We start from the raw sequence: 13,617 nt of genomic DNA, 5'->3' as shown, positions 1-13,617 counted from the left end.
AAATGAACCGACAATAACCGACTGTGAACATCAAGGGTTTGGTTCTCAGAACTGCAAACACGTTCAAGACGCTGGCATCATCTGTGATGGTAAACCTGCATTTAGTGTGTGTGTGTGTGTGTGTGTGTGTGTGTGTGTGTGTGTGTGTCTTTGTCATTGTCTATATGTGTGTGCATGTGTGTTTTTGGAGTAAAAAAACCCCAGTAGTGAACAACAAAGACACGCCCCTGTCTGAGGAAAAGTTGCGTCAAGGAGTAATGACATGCTCATAGACGTATCACTGAAAAGGCGGTGTTAGGCGGTGGGTAGGATATCGATACTTTTCGACTGCTACTTTGGTTATTTAAGTGTGTGTTCATGCCATGACTTCTTCAATCATCTTTTCGTAGCTGTCCCTCCACTGAGACTGGTCGACGGTCTCTCCAACCACCCCTGTTCAGGCAGGGCGGAGATGTTCCCATCTTGCAGAGGATGATACATTGCCAAATGTATCATCTCTCGGGAAGCATGTCCCCGAAAACACAGATTTGTCTCCAGGGGGCCCTATGATATGCGGTCAAAGTTAACACTTTGCCTGCTGGACATTTCTGTCTTTTGGACCCATTGTGTCTGTTAAGATAACATTTACTGGATTTCCCACAGTGAGATCGAAATCTAAAAATCTCTTAGAATTATGGTCATGATATCTTACAGTCTTGTTTATTATGTTGCCTGCCAACTTCTTCCTTTTGTTTATCTGCTATTACAACAAATAAGGCTGCCTGCCTTATTTGTTGTCGTAATGACAAACAGTTCTAGTTCTCTATGGATATGTTAGAAAATCGAAGGGGGTGATATTATGCCACCAGGTGTGAGTGTGATTAGCCATTCAAAGCCGGCAGAACATCAAACAGCTTTTAATGGCTATTCACGCTCACACTTGGTGGCATAATATCCACCTATAATAATAATATCCACCTTGAATAAAAACCTATTCAAATTCGCAATTCCACTTCATAATATGAGAATTGTAACTATGTATGTATATAGTGGCCATCGCCCTTGAGACGTGTGAGAAGTTTTGCGTTAATTTCCACAAAAATGATCAAATGCTTAACGCTATCAGGGCATTTGCTCTCGATCTGTGACTCGGATTCACTCCGAATCGCTTGGGGACCCTCACCTCATTGCCCCCTACTGACTTGTGACTGGTCACTGTCAATTGTTGCCATCTATGCAATGCGATGGTAAGAATTCACATTCACCAGTGACTGCTTTGGTTGTTTGGAAAGTGAAAAAAAGAATTGGTCACAGAGGAAAGACATCCTACTGTTCCTTTTTTAGGTTAGAGTGTCCCGGTTGGATGAGGTTGATGGATCACTGACTCATCCCTGTTGAATCCCGTCCTCTGTTTTTATTTGTTGACAGGTATTCCTGACAATAAAAAATTTATCATCCTCTGTCGGTCGGCCTTCGTCATTCCTATCATCATTCTGATAATCTTTTATTGCTGGAGGAAAAAGAGTGAGTCACATTAGTCCACAGTTTGAACTAAATAAAACCTTACTCTCATGGAGATTTATTCATACATGTTATGTGTCTGTGCCATTTTTTCAATAGAGCATCATACAGAAAACCTCAATTCTGAACAGGTAAGCCGATTTCCTTTCAATTATACTCTCAAAATATGTTGCTATTCACATTTGTTACCTCCGATAACCATCCTTTGAATCTCCAAATGCATACGTTAAACCATTATAAATATTGAAAATATAAAAAAAGAAAGAAAATGTTGTTTATAAGATAATTAAACAACAAAACGCACGTACATGACATTCTCTTCCCAGAGTCCGAACTGTGACCAAGCTGCCGCCATCTATATGAATGAGAGTCTGTTAGGACCCCCTCCTCTCCCTTTGGAGCCCACTGACATAGAACTCAACCCCATAAGCACCTAGGAGGCTCTATGGGAGATATTGGCTGTAGGTTTAAAGTAAGTATCAGCATTATCTTGCCGACATGAATGAAATAAGTGTGGAAAAGCAGAGTCAACGAAGGCCTACATCCCGAGGGTTACCGACATGTCCCTCATCCACAGCTTCTGCTGCTCCTGAGATGAACCCCGGTTACTGAGCTGACTCCAAGTGGATCCCTTAATATAATTCCAAAATCACTTATGTTGCTTCTTTGTCATTTGACGCATGCTTATCGTCTTAGTAGAAGGGATTGTCATTGTTCTCGTGCATGTCACATCTTTATGTTAACCCATACATGTGGCATAGAGGATTGATTCCTGTGATTATACGTGGATACATTAATCAAGGTTGTGTTTGTCACACATGGCCCGATGCATCGGGTGTTGTGATTGGCCAATGATTGTAAGAGGGATCCAGATGTTTTGGGAACATAACATGAAGCCTGAGTCCTTTGCAAACCAACTTATGTTTTGTGCTTTTGTCTTCATCTTTCAAACTTCAGCTTTCTCAACCTCTATTATTTATGTTAAAGTGTCGTGTTTATCCATGAAAGCGGCTGGTTCAATCCCTGGTTACTGTTGTAAAGGTGTCCTTGGGAAAGATCCTGGTATCTTTATGCTTTAAATGTATTTAATAAAACATGTTATCACAGTTTTTTTCAACTGCGCCTTTCCTGCCTACCTTGTCAACATCTTTGTTAACATACACACACACACAAAAACACACATGCACACAGACACGCACGGACACACACACACACACAATTTTTTGGTTCCTAAAAGTCGCTTTGGTCGTTCTGGTCAGTGTTTCTCACGCTGCATGAACTTGGGCTCTCATGGTTTGTATGTTATGAACGAGAAAAAGGAAGGTAGGCTGGTTCTCTAAGCCCATTGGTTGGCTTTTGCTGAAACAGGAAGTAACTCTCATTCAGAGCACCAATAACAGCTGACCCCTAACATTGTTTCTTCATATTGTTTATCTTATTTTTCAATTTTCATAAAGACAGCTAATGAAGATGTCACGTATTTATTTAACAATGTCATGCAATGTACTGGATAAATTCATACAACAGCTGACTGAATAGGATGAGAGGGACTGTTCTGTTATGCACAGGGGCGTAGCCAGGATATTAGGGCCCCATGAAAGGTCTGTATGGGCCCCTTTGGTGAAACACAATTATTGAATGTTTCATAAAGTTTTATAATTCTAGATACATACAAGTTTGTGAATTGCAGTTGCATAATGAACATGGTGGTTGCAGATCTATATATATATATATATATATATATATATATATATATATATATATATATATATATATATATATGTATATATATATATATATATATATATATATATATACGGCACATTTGAAACATGTGGCATAGAGGTTTGATTTCTGTGATTATACGTGGATACATTAATCAAGGTTGTGTTTGTCACACATGGCCCGATGCATCGGGTGTTGTGATTGGCCAGCGCTTGTGAGAGGTATCCAGATGTTTTGGGAACATAACATGAAGCCTGAGTCCTTTGCAAACCAACTTATGTTTTGTGCTTTTGTCTTCATCTTTCAAACTTCAGCTTTCTCAACCTCTATTATTTCTGTTAAAGTGTCGTGTTTATCCATGAAAGCGGCTGGTTCAATCCCTGGTTACTGTTGTAAAGGTGTCCTTGGGAAAGATCCTGGTATCTTTATGCTTTAAATGTAATTAATAAAACATGTTTTTACAGTTTTTTTCAACTGCGCCTTTCCTGCCTACCTTCTCAACATGTTTGTTAACATACACACGCAGACAAAAACACACATGCACACAGACACACACACACACACACACACACACACACACACACACACACACACACACACACACACAGTTTTTTGGTTCCTAAAAGTCACTTTGGTCGTTCTGGTCAGTGTTTCTCACACTGCATGAACTTGCTCTCTCATGGTTTGTATGTTATGAACGAGAAAAAGGAAGGCAGGATAGTTCTCTAAGCCCATTGGTTGGCTTTTGCTGAAACAGGAAGTAACTGATAGGTGTCATTCAGAGCACCAATAACAGCTGACCCCTAACATTGTTTCTTCATATTGTTTATCTTATTTTTCAATTTTCATAGAGACAGCTAATGAAGATTTCACGTATTTATTTAACAATGTCCTGCAATGTACTGGATAAATTCATACAACAGCTGACTGCATAGGATGAGAGGGACTGTTCTGTTATGCACGGGGGCGTAGCCAGGATTTAAGGGCCCCATGAAAGGTTATCTGTATGGGCCCCTTTGGTGAATCACAATTATTTAATGTTTCATAATTATTATTTTATAAAAATAATAATTTATTATTATTTCATATTATTTCACGATTGTGAATTGTAGTTGCATAATGAACATGGTGGTTGCAGATATATATATATAAATATGTATATATATATAATCTATCAGTTCTATAGATACGAATCTCGATCCACGCATATCTATTGCATTAGTGGTACACTCAAAACCATTCCACTATTTCAAGTTTTAATTTTGAAAGAGTTTATATGTAAAACCGCTGATCATTAATTTATATTTTTGAGTACTTATTTATCACTAATTATTACGGTCTAATATTGTTGTGGGGATCGGGAGTAAATATTTGTTGTGAGATAAAGCGTTAGTACTGGGAAACGGAAGGGCAGAACCAAATGTGTTGCAGTCCGGAATTCTATGTTTGAGAGGCACTTCCGGTTCCTCGCCAGACGGATTTCGGAAAATGACGACAAAGGTTTGTACGCGGTGAAAATCACTTTTATTACTATCTTCATGAATCGGAACATATTATAAACAGGTCGATAAACTTTGGGTACAGTCTGAAAATGTCGAGTTATGAACTTTTCTAAAAGTCCTTTGTTTGTTTCGCGCCAATCACAATTATTTAATGTTTCATAATTATTATTTTATAAAAATAATAATTTATTATTATTTCATATTATTTCACGATTGTGAATTGTAGTTGCATAATGAACATGGTGGTTGCAGATATATATATATAAATATGTATATATATATAATCTATCAGTTCTATAGATACGAATCTCGATCCACGCATATCTATTGCATTAGTGGTACACTCAAAACCATTCCACTATTTCAAGTTTTAATTTTGAAAGAGTTTATATGTAAAACCGCTGATCATTAATTTATATTTTTGAGTACTTATTTATCACTAATTATTACGGTCTAATATTGTTGTGGGGATCGGGAGTAAATATTTGTTGTGAGATAAAGCGTTAGTACTGGGAAACGGAAGGGCAGAACCAAATGTGTTGCAGTCCGGAATTCTATGTTTGAGAGGCACTTCCGGTTCCTCGCCAGACGGATTTCGGAAAATGACGACAAAGGTTTGTACGCGGTGAAAATCACTTTTATTACTATCTTCATGAATCGGAACATATTATAAACAGGTCGATAAACTTTGGGTACAGTCTGAAAATGTCGAGTTATGAACTTTTCTAAAAGTCCTTTGTTTGTTTCGCGCCAAACGGCTTTTGTGTAAAATGGCAGTTGGTCGTTCGCAGAGAATATTATTGTGGCAACACACACATCGTAGAGCATGATTAAGTTTACTTTGGCCCTGAACACCTGACATAAATGTTTAAGAATATATTTCATGTGATTTAGAGGTTAATGACGTTATGATAGTATATTTTATAGAGTATAAGAAAAGTGTTTATATGTGTTATATCTATATGCTTAGCCTGTCAGTTAGGCAGCCCTATCAACCATTGCAGTTCAGGCAGTGGTTTAATGTAAATTCCCTAATTGTTGTCGATTGTCGAAAATGGGAGAACAGTCTTCTAAAGGACAAGTGTTATTGTGGTGTAAATCCAAAGTATATTTAGGTTTGACATTTTATTTATTGTATAGGATCAAAACTATTAAATTGCAGTATGTGAGATAGCTTTAAAAAATAGCCAGCCAATAAGCTGAAAACAGGCACTTTTGCTTAGCTGAATTTTGACAGGAGTGTGTATTTTGATATGAATTGTAATATGAGTTGTGTATTTATTGTAATGTGAATTAAGAGTAGAGAGGAACGAGATATGTGAGCCTCACTTTTTATTGCACTTTTGATGTTTTACTTCTAACAAGGAACCTACTAAGGGACAATTGACATTTGTACATGCACTTTAAACAGGGAATAGTTATATTTATTTTATTTATTTATTCATATTTATTTATATGTGATATTTGGGATAATTGTTAATTAAAGAGACGGATTTCAGAAAATGACGACAAAGCTTTGTTGCTTAATTCCTGTACTTTCATCTACCTGCTTTTCAGGGAGTCCGCTCTCAACAATCTATTTGTTACTTCCGTCCCGGCCACTTGGGACCGGTAACACATTCATAGTCTTTGTTTTGCAGCAACGTTTTCACAATTTCCCCGGTGCAGGCAAGCGTCAACCCGATGTATGAAACATTGAGGTCGTGCCTACCTCATTATTGGTTCAGGCAGGATCACGCACTTTGCACACGAGGGCTATACATTTGGTTTTGAATATAGCTTACACTACCTCCAGAGGTGGTATGAAAACTGTTGTCTACATGGAACCAGGCACCTTCATGGAAAATCTGATCCAAGTGTAAACCTTTTTTTTTTTACTTTGTTGACTTTCTAATGTCTAGAAGTGAAGCACTTCAAGGTAGCTGTGGTTTAGCTTATCGTGCACAATGTTTGCTGCATTACCACAGCATTTCACTTTAGTCACACACTTTGAGACTGTTCCTGGTCGCTTGATATAGCAACAGCCACAGAACCCACGGGTTACCTCCGCCAGCCATTCGAGGTACCTTAAATCATCACTGTTAAATCGTCACTGAATCATCAAGCTAACACAACCAAAATGAATAGACTGTATATCCACAACTCCAAGGTCTTTAAAATATAAATGAGGCACCAAAAGAAAGATGACGCCTGTGAGATTTTTTTGAAAGTGGAAATATTCAATGTGGATGGTTGTGTCTGAATTAGGATGGAACACAACATAAATGGAAGCCTCAATTTCCGCCTAAATTAACAGTCCCATTTTAGAGTGAATACCACCTAGTGCATTATCAGATTGCAGCCCTGCATCCATATAGGGCCAAACATAGATATATATATTAACAAAGTTAGGGTTATCAAAGTTCTCGGTGCTTATTGAGTGTACATCCGTGCATCCAAACTGAGTTAGAAAAGAAACGAGGAAAACAGACATGTCTTGTTAAAATAAAGGAATTAAGAAATAACTGTAATGTTCAACAATACTTTATGCCTTGTTGAAATGTCTGTCCCAAAAGTTGGAGATGTTCACACTTATATTAGGTTACATTCATTATCACACAGTTCAAATATTACATCCAGGCTTCTGGTTACAGCACTGGTTCGTTCAACTCCAAATTAGTCACAGAGCTTCAAAAGAGTATAGCTTGTATTAGTAATGGAATGACACCAGCCTATATCCTTTATGATCCTAAATTTGGATTTCACACGAGCACATCCTGCTGGTCTTTGACTAAAACACCTATTCCCTGATCACCATGAATATAATAAAAGTATGACTCAGGACCATGTGGAGTCAAACAGAACTTCTAATTTCCTGGTTAACGTGTAGTTCAGCAGAGCACATGGAACTGCCCTGATGAAGCTGGCTCCCATGCCGTTGTAATACCCTCTCAGTCCGTGCCTTGCGTAGATTCCAGTAAATCCCTGTAATACACTTGAGCCGGGATGTGAAACCGCACAGAAAGCTGGAAGAGACAGACACACTAAATATGAAACAATATGACCTTTGTTTAAACAAAAATATGCAGCATGGCTTGACTTATTCCTTTAGAAACCCTTCATACAATAGGAATTGTTCAATAAAGTTTAAATAATGCAAGAACAAGTCCACAGCGCAGAGCTATACATGCTGCCAATGTAATGGCATTCACATCTGGGTCTGTATATTGGTCCAAATAGATATGCGTCATGTACCCTGGGCCTGTTGCTGTGTTCGTATCACCGCCAGTGGGTAGCTGGTCACTTGTCCAGAGGCAAAGGCCACGAAGCTGAAGAAAAACAGCTGGGAGTCGCTGTTGTAGGACGGATCATTTCTGGCCCAGTTCACAATGGTCTATAATAAGGAAAGCAAATACAGTTATCTGTTGTGGGTCTGGAACCAGGCCAACCTTATTCACCTAGGCATTTTCTTCTGCTTTCACACATACATGAAAGTCCTGATATTCTCCTGATGGGCGTATGTGTGAACAACATATCCTGACATTTGTACCCTGGGAATCTCCTGAGAAACTAACCCTGAGGTAGTATTTTATCCGTAGGAAATGTAAATGACCTTATATGTGAATGAGGAGTAGAAAGTCGGTATTTCTCACACCACTTGAGTGGCCAGGTTGCTGACTCTTCGGTGTTCATTTGCATTTCATTAAGTGGCAACCTAAATTATAATCAGCCAGTTGCCTTTTGTTCGAACTTAGACCCTCCGTCACATCCCGCCCCTTGCAAGCCAACCCCCCTAAACCCCCCGTCGATTCTACTGATGTCTGAACGACATCGATGCCCGCATATGAAGCATCAACTGTGGATCACCCTCACGGTCGAATCTCCTAACATACAAATGTGGCGAAAATGCGGAGGACATGTGTGAAAACGGCTTTTGTATCTGTGTGAATGTTTTTCTCTTTAGAATAATGTCCTCGTGTGCAGACGTTCATAATGGCTGCCCATTCGATAATCAAACACTTTGACCGGCTTTTTAACCGGACATATCATAACTCTTAAACCGTGTTCTTCTGAAGAGCTAGCTTGGTCCCTGGCCGGTGCACAGTGCTCCCGTTATGCGCTCACCTGATGCACGGCGCACTCCACGCCCGCGTACGGGATCATGCAGAGCAGGCTGGGCCCGAAGCCCCGGTAGAAGGAGGCCAGCGACTCGTTACGGTAGACGGAGCGCGCGCACTGCACCATGCCGTGGTAGGTGCCGCTGTGCTGCAGGTTCAGCCTCACCTTCAAGACCTGTACAGTGGAGGCATCAAGTGTTACAAAACCCACCACAGCCCAAAGCGTAAACCTGCACCATGGCCCTTACCGGCAGCAGCTATTAACTCCATAAAACCTATATCGGAACTATCGGAAACCTGGAGGCTGCAGATGATACAACTCGTATAGTGTTGGTTAAAACGTATTTCTTTTATCAATATATCTCTTATTGTTTTATTTAAGGTTATTTAAGTAATGTATTCCTATTTATGAATATACTTCTTTATTTTGTAAATTTTCATATACCTATTAATGCCCGACCGATATATCGGCAGGCCGATATTATCGGCCGATATTAGGCATTTTTCAAACTATTCGGTATCGGCATTTATAATGGCCGATAAAAAAAAAAGTTTCTCTAACGCCCCAAACTCGCTGATTCAGGCAGAGTGAATGACGGAGATCGACGGAGATCATCGGTGTTGTTCATAGCTGTGTTCGAAGTATTTAGTGCACTTAAATTCCCTAAAATTTGAGTGTACATACGATGTTCCCTACATGTTACTCCCGTATACCACAATGCAATGCGGTAGTGTTCTTCCGGAGGAGAAAGAGAAGCTGAATAACCGCGAAAACGAATACATTTAATGATGGAGTCTCCGGCTTTCGTTTAGAAATGTCAACAATTTAATTGGGAGTTAACATAGAAAATGTAACATTCAAAATTAATAAAAAACTTGATCAAGGAAATGTAGCATTCAAGATCAATACAAGCTCCAGCTTTCCTCTGGAGTGCCCGGTTTGTTTACATACATGATGTGGGAGCATCTGTCTGCGTCACACAAATACCCGGCGCATTTACTGACGCAAATGACGCTTAGAAATGTTCATCGTAGTGTCCGAATTCTCGTTTGTTCGTTCCCTATATAGTGCACTATATCATAAACCCTATATAGGTAATAGTGAGGGAGTGAATAGGGAATGATTTCGAACACAGCTCATGTGTGCAAGTGTGTTCATGGTAAGTTGGCAACTGTCACGAGACATACATTGCTTGAATAATAAAAAGAACATCCCCATCGATTTTCTCTAAAGTCGATAAGCATGACTTAATTCATGACTACCATGTCCATTTTTGCTGTTGTTACGTGTTAGCTGAGAGTGAACAGGATTTAAAGGATAACTACAAATAACCAATGTTAGGGAAATCTTAGTTTTGTTGCGCGTTTCTGGATTTTTTTTTTAAATATATATCGGCCGATATATTGGTAAATCGGATTTTTAAATCACAAAATATTCGTATCGGTATCGGCCTTAAAAATCCTATATCGGTCGGGCTCTAGTGACATGTACAAAAATAAAGTAATACCAAATTACAGTGTTACTACTAAGCAACCTGTAACATCATCTACTTTATAGGAAACAGTGAGGAGTCAAGCCTTTTCGCCTATTCCTAACCCCTGACTACTAACAACACTGTGTAGGTACACGCTGTTCCATAACGTTGTTATTACATAGTAAGTACATGCTGGTGCATTGTTTAGGTCAGGGGTCACCAACACCGTGCCCGCGGGCACCAGGGCGCCCCAAGGACCATATGAGGGGCCCGCAGGCCGGTTCTGAAAATAGCACAGCTCATTCTTGAACAACTCTTTCCCACCTTTTTTAAGTCATTGTTGATAATTATTGTGAGAAATCATTAACGTGATCAGTTTCTTCACATAGATGAGTATCATTAATCAATATTAATAATATATAACTAAAGGCAAACTGAGCAAATTGGTTATTTCAGAAGAGTGTATCACACTGGGTGCCCTTCGTATGACTCAGTACCCATGAAGTAGCTCTCAGGTTCAAAAAGGTTGGTGACCCCTGGTTTAGGTGCATAGGGGAACTGGATACCTCTAAAGGGTAGAAGACAGCGTGGGCAAAAGCACCAGAGCCGCACCCCAGGCCAAACCGCTGCTGTACCGACAGGCCTTCCTTGGTCCGATCCTGGGTGTACATCTTCATCTAGGGAATGCAGTGGAGGAGATAAAGTGCCAGACTGTGACCACGATTCATTTATGGGGTGAGCGTTTTAATAGACCAAGGGGACAAAGGGTGCGTCGAGAGATGCACAGATGGCAGTTGATTATGCCGTTTCCGAAGGAGGAAAAATACATTCTGTTTTCTGTGTTTGTGTGTGTCCGTGTCCATGTGTGTGTGCGTGTATGTGCTTGTATCTCTGGATGTGTGAGTGCACATTGTGTACTCGTGAGCCAGCTACATATCCATAGGTACTCACACACCTGAGTGTATATCATGCACTGTAGAGTGGACTGTGGCGTTCCCTTCAGCACGTTGACAACGTTTCCTTGCCACATCGACCGTAGCCCGCCCGCCCTCTGCTTCGCAAACGCCTGTGCAAACGTCTTGGATCCATGGACCTGCATGAAAACAGAGAGTAGATGCATGGAAAGTTTGAAAAACAACTGGTGTACAGGCAAATATTCCTGTGCTGAAACATTTCTCAGTGACAGACGGAGACATGCAAAAGTATGTCCACAAGTACACAAATATAGATGCTAAATAGCTCAGAGAACAGTACATGCAGTGAAAAGACAGAAATGGTGTTCATAGTTATAAGGATGGCACAACTTCTGGGTGTTTACTATCAGCTTTCGATCTCGCACTCGACGACACAGATCCTTCCCCGGATCAGTGCCTCTGCCAACCTAATGCTGCCATCTAAGGGTTTTCATGCTGGTGCGGATCAGGAACCTGCAGCTGGGTCTTCAGTCGGTCGATGGGGGCCGTGACCGTTCGAGAGATGGCATCCGCCAGCCCCGCCGCAAGGACAAACCTCCTCCACACGCCGGAGCCCGACATTCCTTCTGGGAACTCCAAGGAGAGGGGACGACTCTCGCCCACGTCAAAAACCTGCAATGATATATTTACATTTTTGGGGATATTTCCCCCATGGGTCAACTGTTACAGTTTGTGAGTTCTTTATAGCTACTCGTGTCAGCTTTCACAAATACGCAGAACAATACTTGTATTTGCATGGTAGACCTTTTCCAACCATGTTGCTCACTCGGTGGTGGTTCTAGTGCTAATCATGTTCTAAACATTAGGCGAATATCACAGTCTTACCAAACTGTGTTTCCAAGACGACACCAGTTCACCAATGTTATCCACTGGGTTGAGAATGATATGGTGTAGGAATTCCCCCCAGTCCACCGTCATAGAGTTGTCCTTGTCCATCCTAAAAGGAAAGTACCGTCTTCATTGGTTCATTTAGAAATTCACCAGCTACTCACAGACTATTATTACTCTACTGTGTAGTTTGTGAGCCATTTCTCCCTATTCCCAATGAATGCTGATGGAAATAGGACATAGCAAGAGAGCTTGCTATTGTGACACCGTTTTAACCAATGCTACATTCATGTAATTCACTTTTTATAATTGTTTGAGGGGAAAAAAAGTCTTACATTTGTATTATTCTTTTTGCATTCGGCTGTGAAATGCTCACTCCTAACTCCTTAAACAAACAAATGATATCGTCCTGGTCAATCAACCCTGATCAGAGAAGAGATGATATGAGTACACAATTCCAATAGTATATTTTACAGTGTTATTTTCTTTATGTATAATGTTCCTTTGTTCATGTTTTCATCCTGTAGAGCGCCCACAAATGTATTTCTGCTACAGAGTTCTGTGGTAGGCTATAGAAGTCTAACAATCGGTCCGTGCTGCACTCCAACTGTTTATCCCAACCCTGTTTATTCCATGCCTACTTACTTACCACACTTGTTCTTATCAAGCTCATGGAAGTGAATTTTCCATTTTTTCTCCCTGTCCGTCATGTAATGGAGGAATTCATTGTAATCCAATCTACCATCCTTGTCTTGGTCGTAGCCTTCAAGGATGTTCTGTTGAAGTAGTCTGTGTTTAGGCTAATCCATCAGTAAGCACTGAGCATAGCTTAACAGCACAAGCTTGTAGTATCAAGGTGATCCTTAGCCTACCTTAACCTTCTTTTCAGTGGGCAGGATTCCCGATTTTCTCATCTCATTGTGAAGCTCATCCACTGATATGAAGCCATTATTATCCTTATCTAGTTTAACAAATAAACCACGAAAGTTATCCATGATTAATTTGAAATGGTCTCAGGTATTATTCGATTTTTTTCAAAATAAGAACATTTAGAAAATGAATACGAAACGGTCGCTGTTGATTGACCTCCGTATACAGACGCTGAGTCATTGACATGGCTTTAGTCAATGGCAATGCGGTAGAGGCCTATCCGTTCTGTTGCTCTCCATCCCTGAAGGACAGCAGACCCCTTATTGTAACCAGCCATAGCGCGTAGTCTCCACCAGGTGTCCCTGTTGTTTCACAGTAGTAAAATGCCAATGCCCGAAGAGAAACCCCTTTGTAGGCTATGATAATTACGTAATGAGGATAATCATAATTTATTCACTTCATTTTGAGATTTTCTTTAAATTGTAATATTGCATATCTTATTGACAATTCATATAATTGCGCTGTACTTTCCCGTCTCGGAATAATAAGTATTATTAATAAGTAATAATAACATCTTTATCAATAAAAGACAAATGTGCAGCTTCTCCTCACAGAGAAATCCATTAGTAAACAACACAATGTGGTT

General features: G+C 40.0%; 1 protein-coding gene and 1 long non-coding RNA gene across 2 annotated transcripts; one reads left to right on the top strand and one right to left on the bottom strand.

Annotated features, from left to right (window-relative positions):
• Positions 1–318: 318 nt before the first annotated feature.
• Positions 319–2,557, top strand: LOC115549603 (uncharacterized). The gene is made up of 4 exons (XR_003977791.1): positions 319–1,503; positions 1,600–1,631; positions 1,827–1,972; positions 2,078–2,557. It is a non-coding gene; the product is annotated as an uncharacterized LOC115549603 (long non-coding RNA).
• A 3,485-nt stretch (positions 2,558–6,042) lies between these two features.
• slc25a24l (solute carrier family 25 member 24, like) lies at positions 6,043–13,277 on the bottom strand. The gene is made up of 10 exons (XM_030364880.1): positions 12,974–13,277; positions 12,751–12,877; positions 12,437–12,524; positions 12,099–12,210; positions 11,727–11,885; positions 11,255–11,392; positions 10,866–10,976; positions 8,832–8,999; positions 7,962–8,100; positions 6,043–7,732 (listed from the first exon to the last, which is right to left on the bottom strand). Exons 1-10 carry the CDS (start codon positions 13,094–13,096, stop codon positions 7,545–7,547), a joined length of 1,353 nt encoding a protein of 450 aa, XP_030220740.1. The 5' UTR covers positions 13,097–13,277; the 3' UTR covers positions 6,043–7,544.
• Positions 13,278–13,617: the final 340 nt, after the last annotated feature.

The sequence above is a fragment of the Gadus morhua genome, chromosome 8 (assembly GCF_902167405.1).
Source record: "Gadus morhua chromosome 8, gadMor3.0, whole genome shotgun sequence".
NCBI lineage: Eukaryota > Metazoa > Chordata > Actinopteri > Gadiformes > Gadidae > Gadus > Gadus morhua.
The sequence above is the reverse complement of the archived record's forward strand: the minus strand, read 5'-3'. Positions and strand labels throughout refer to the sequence as shown.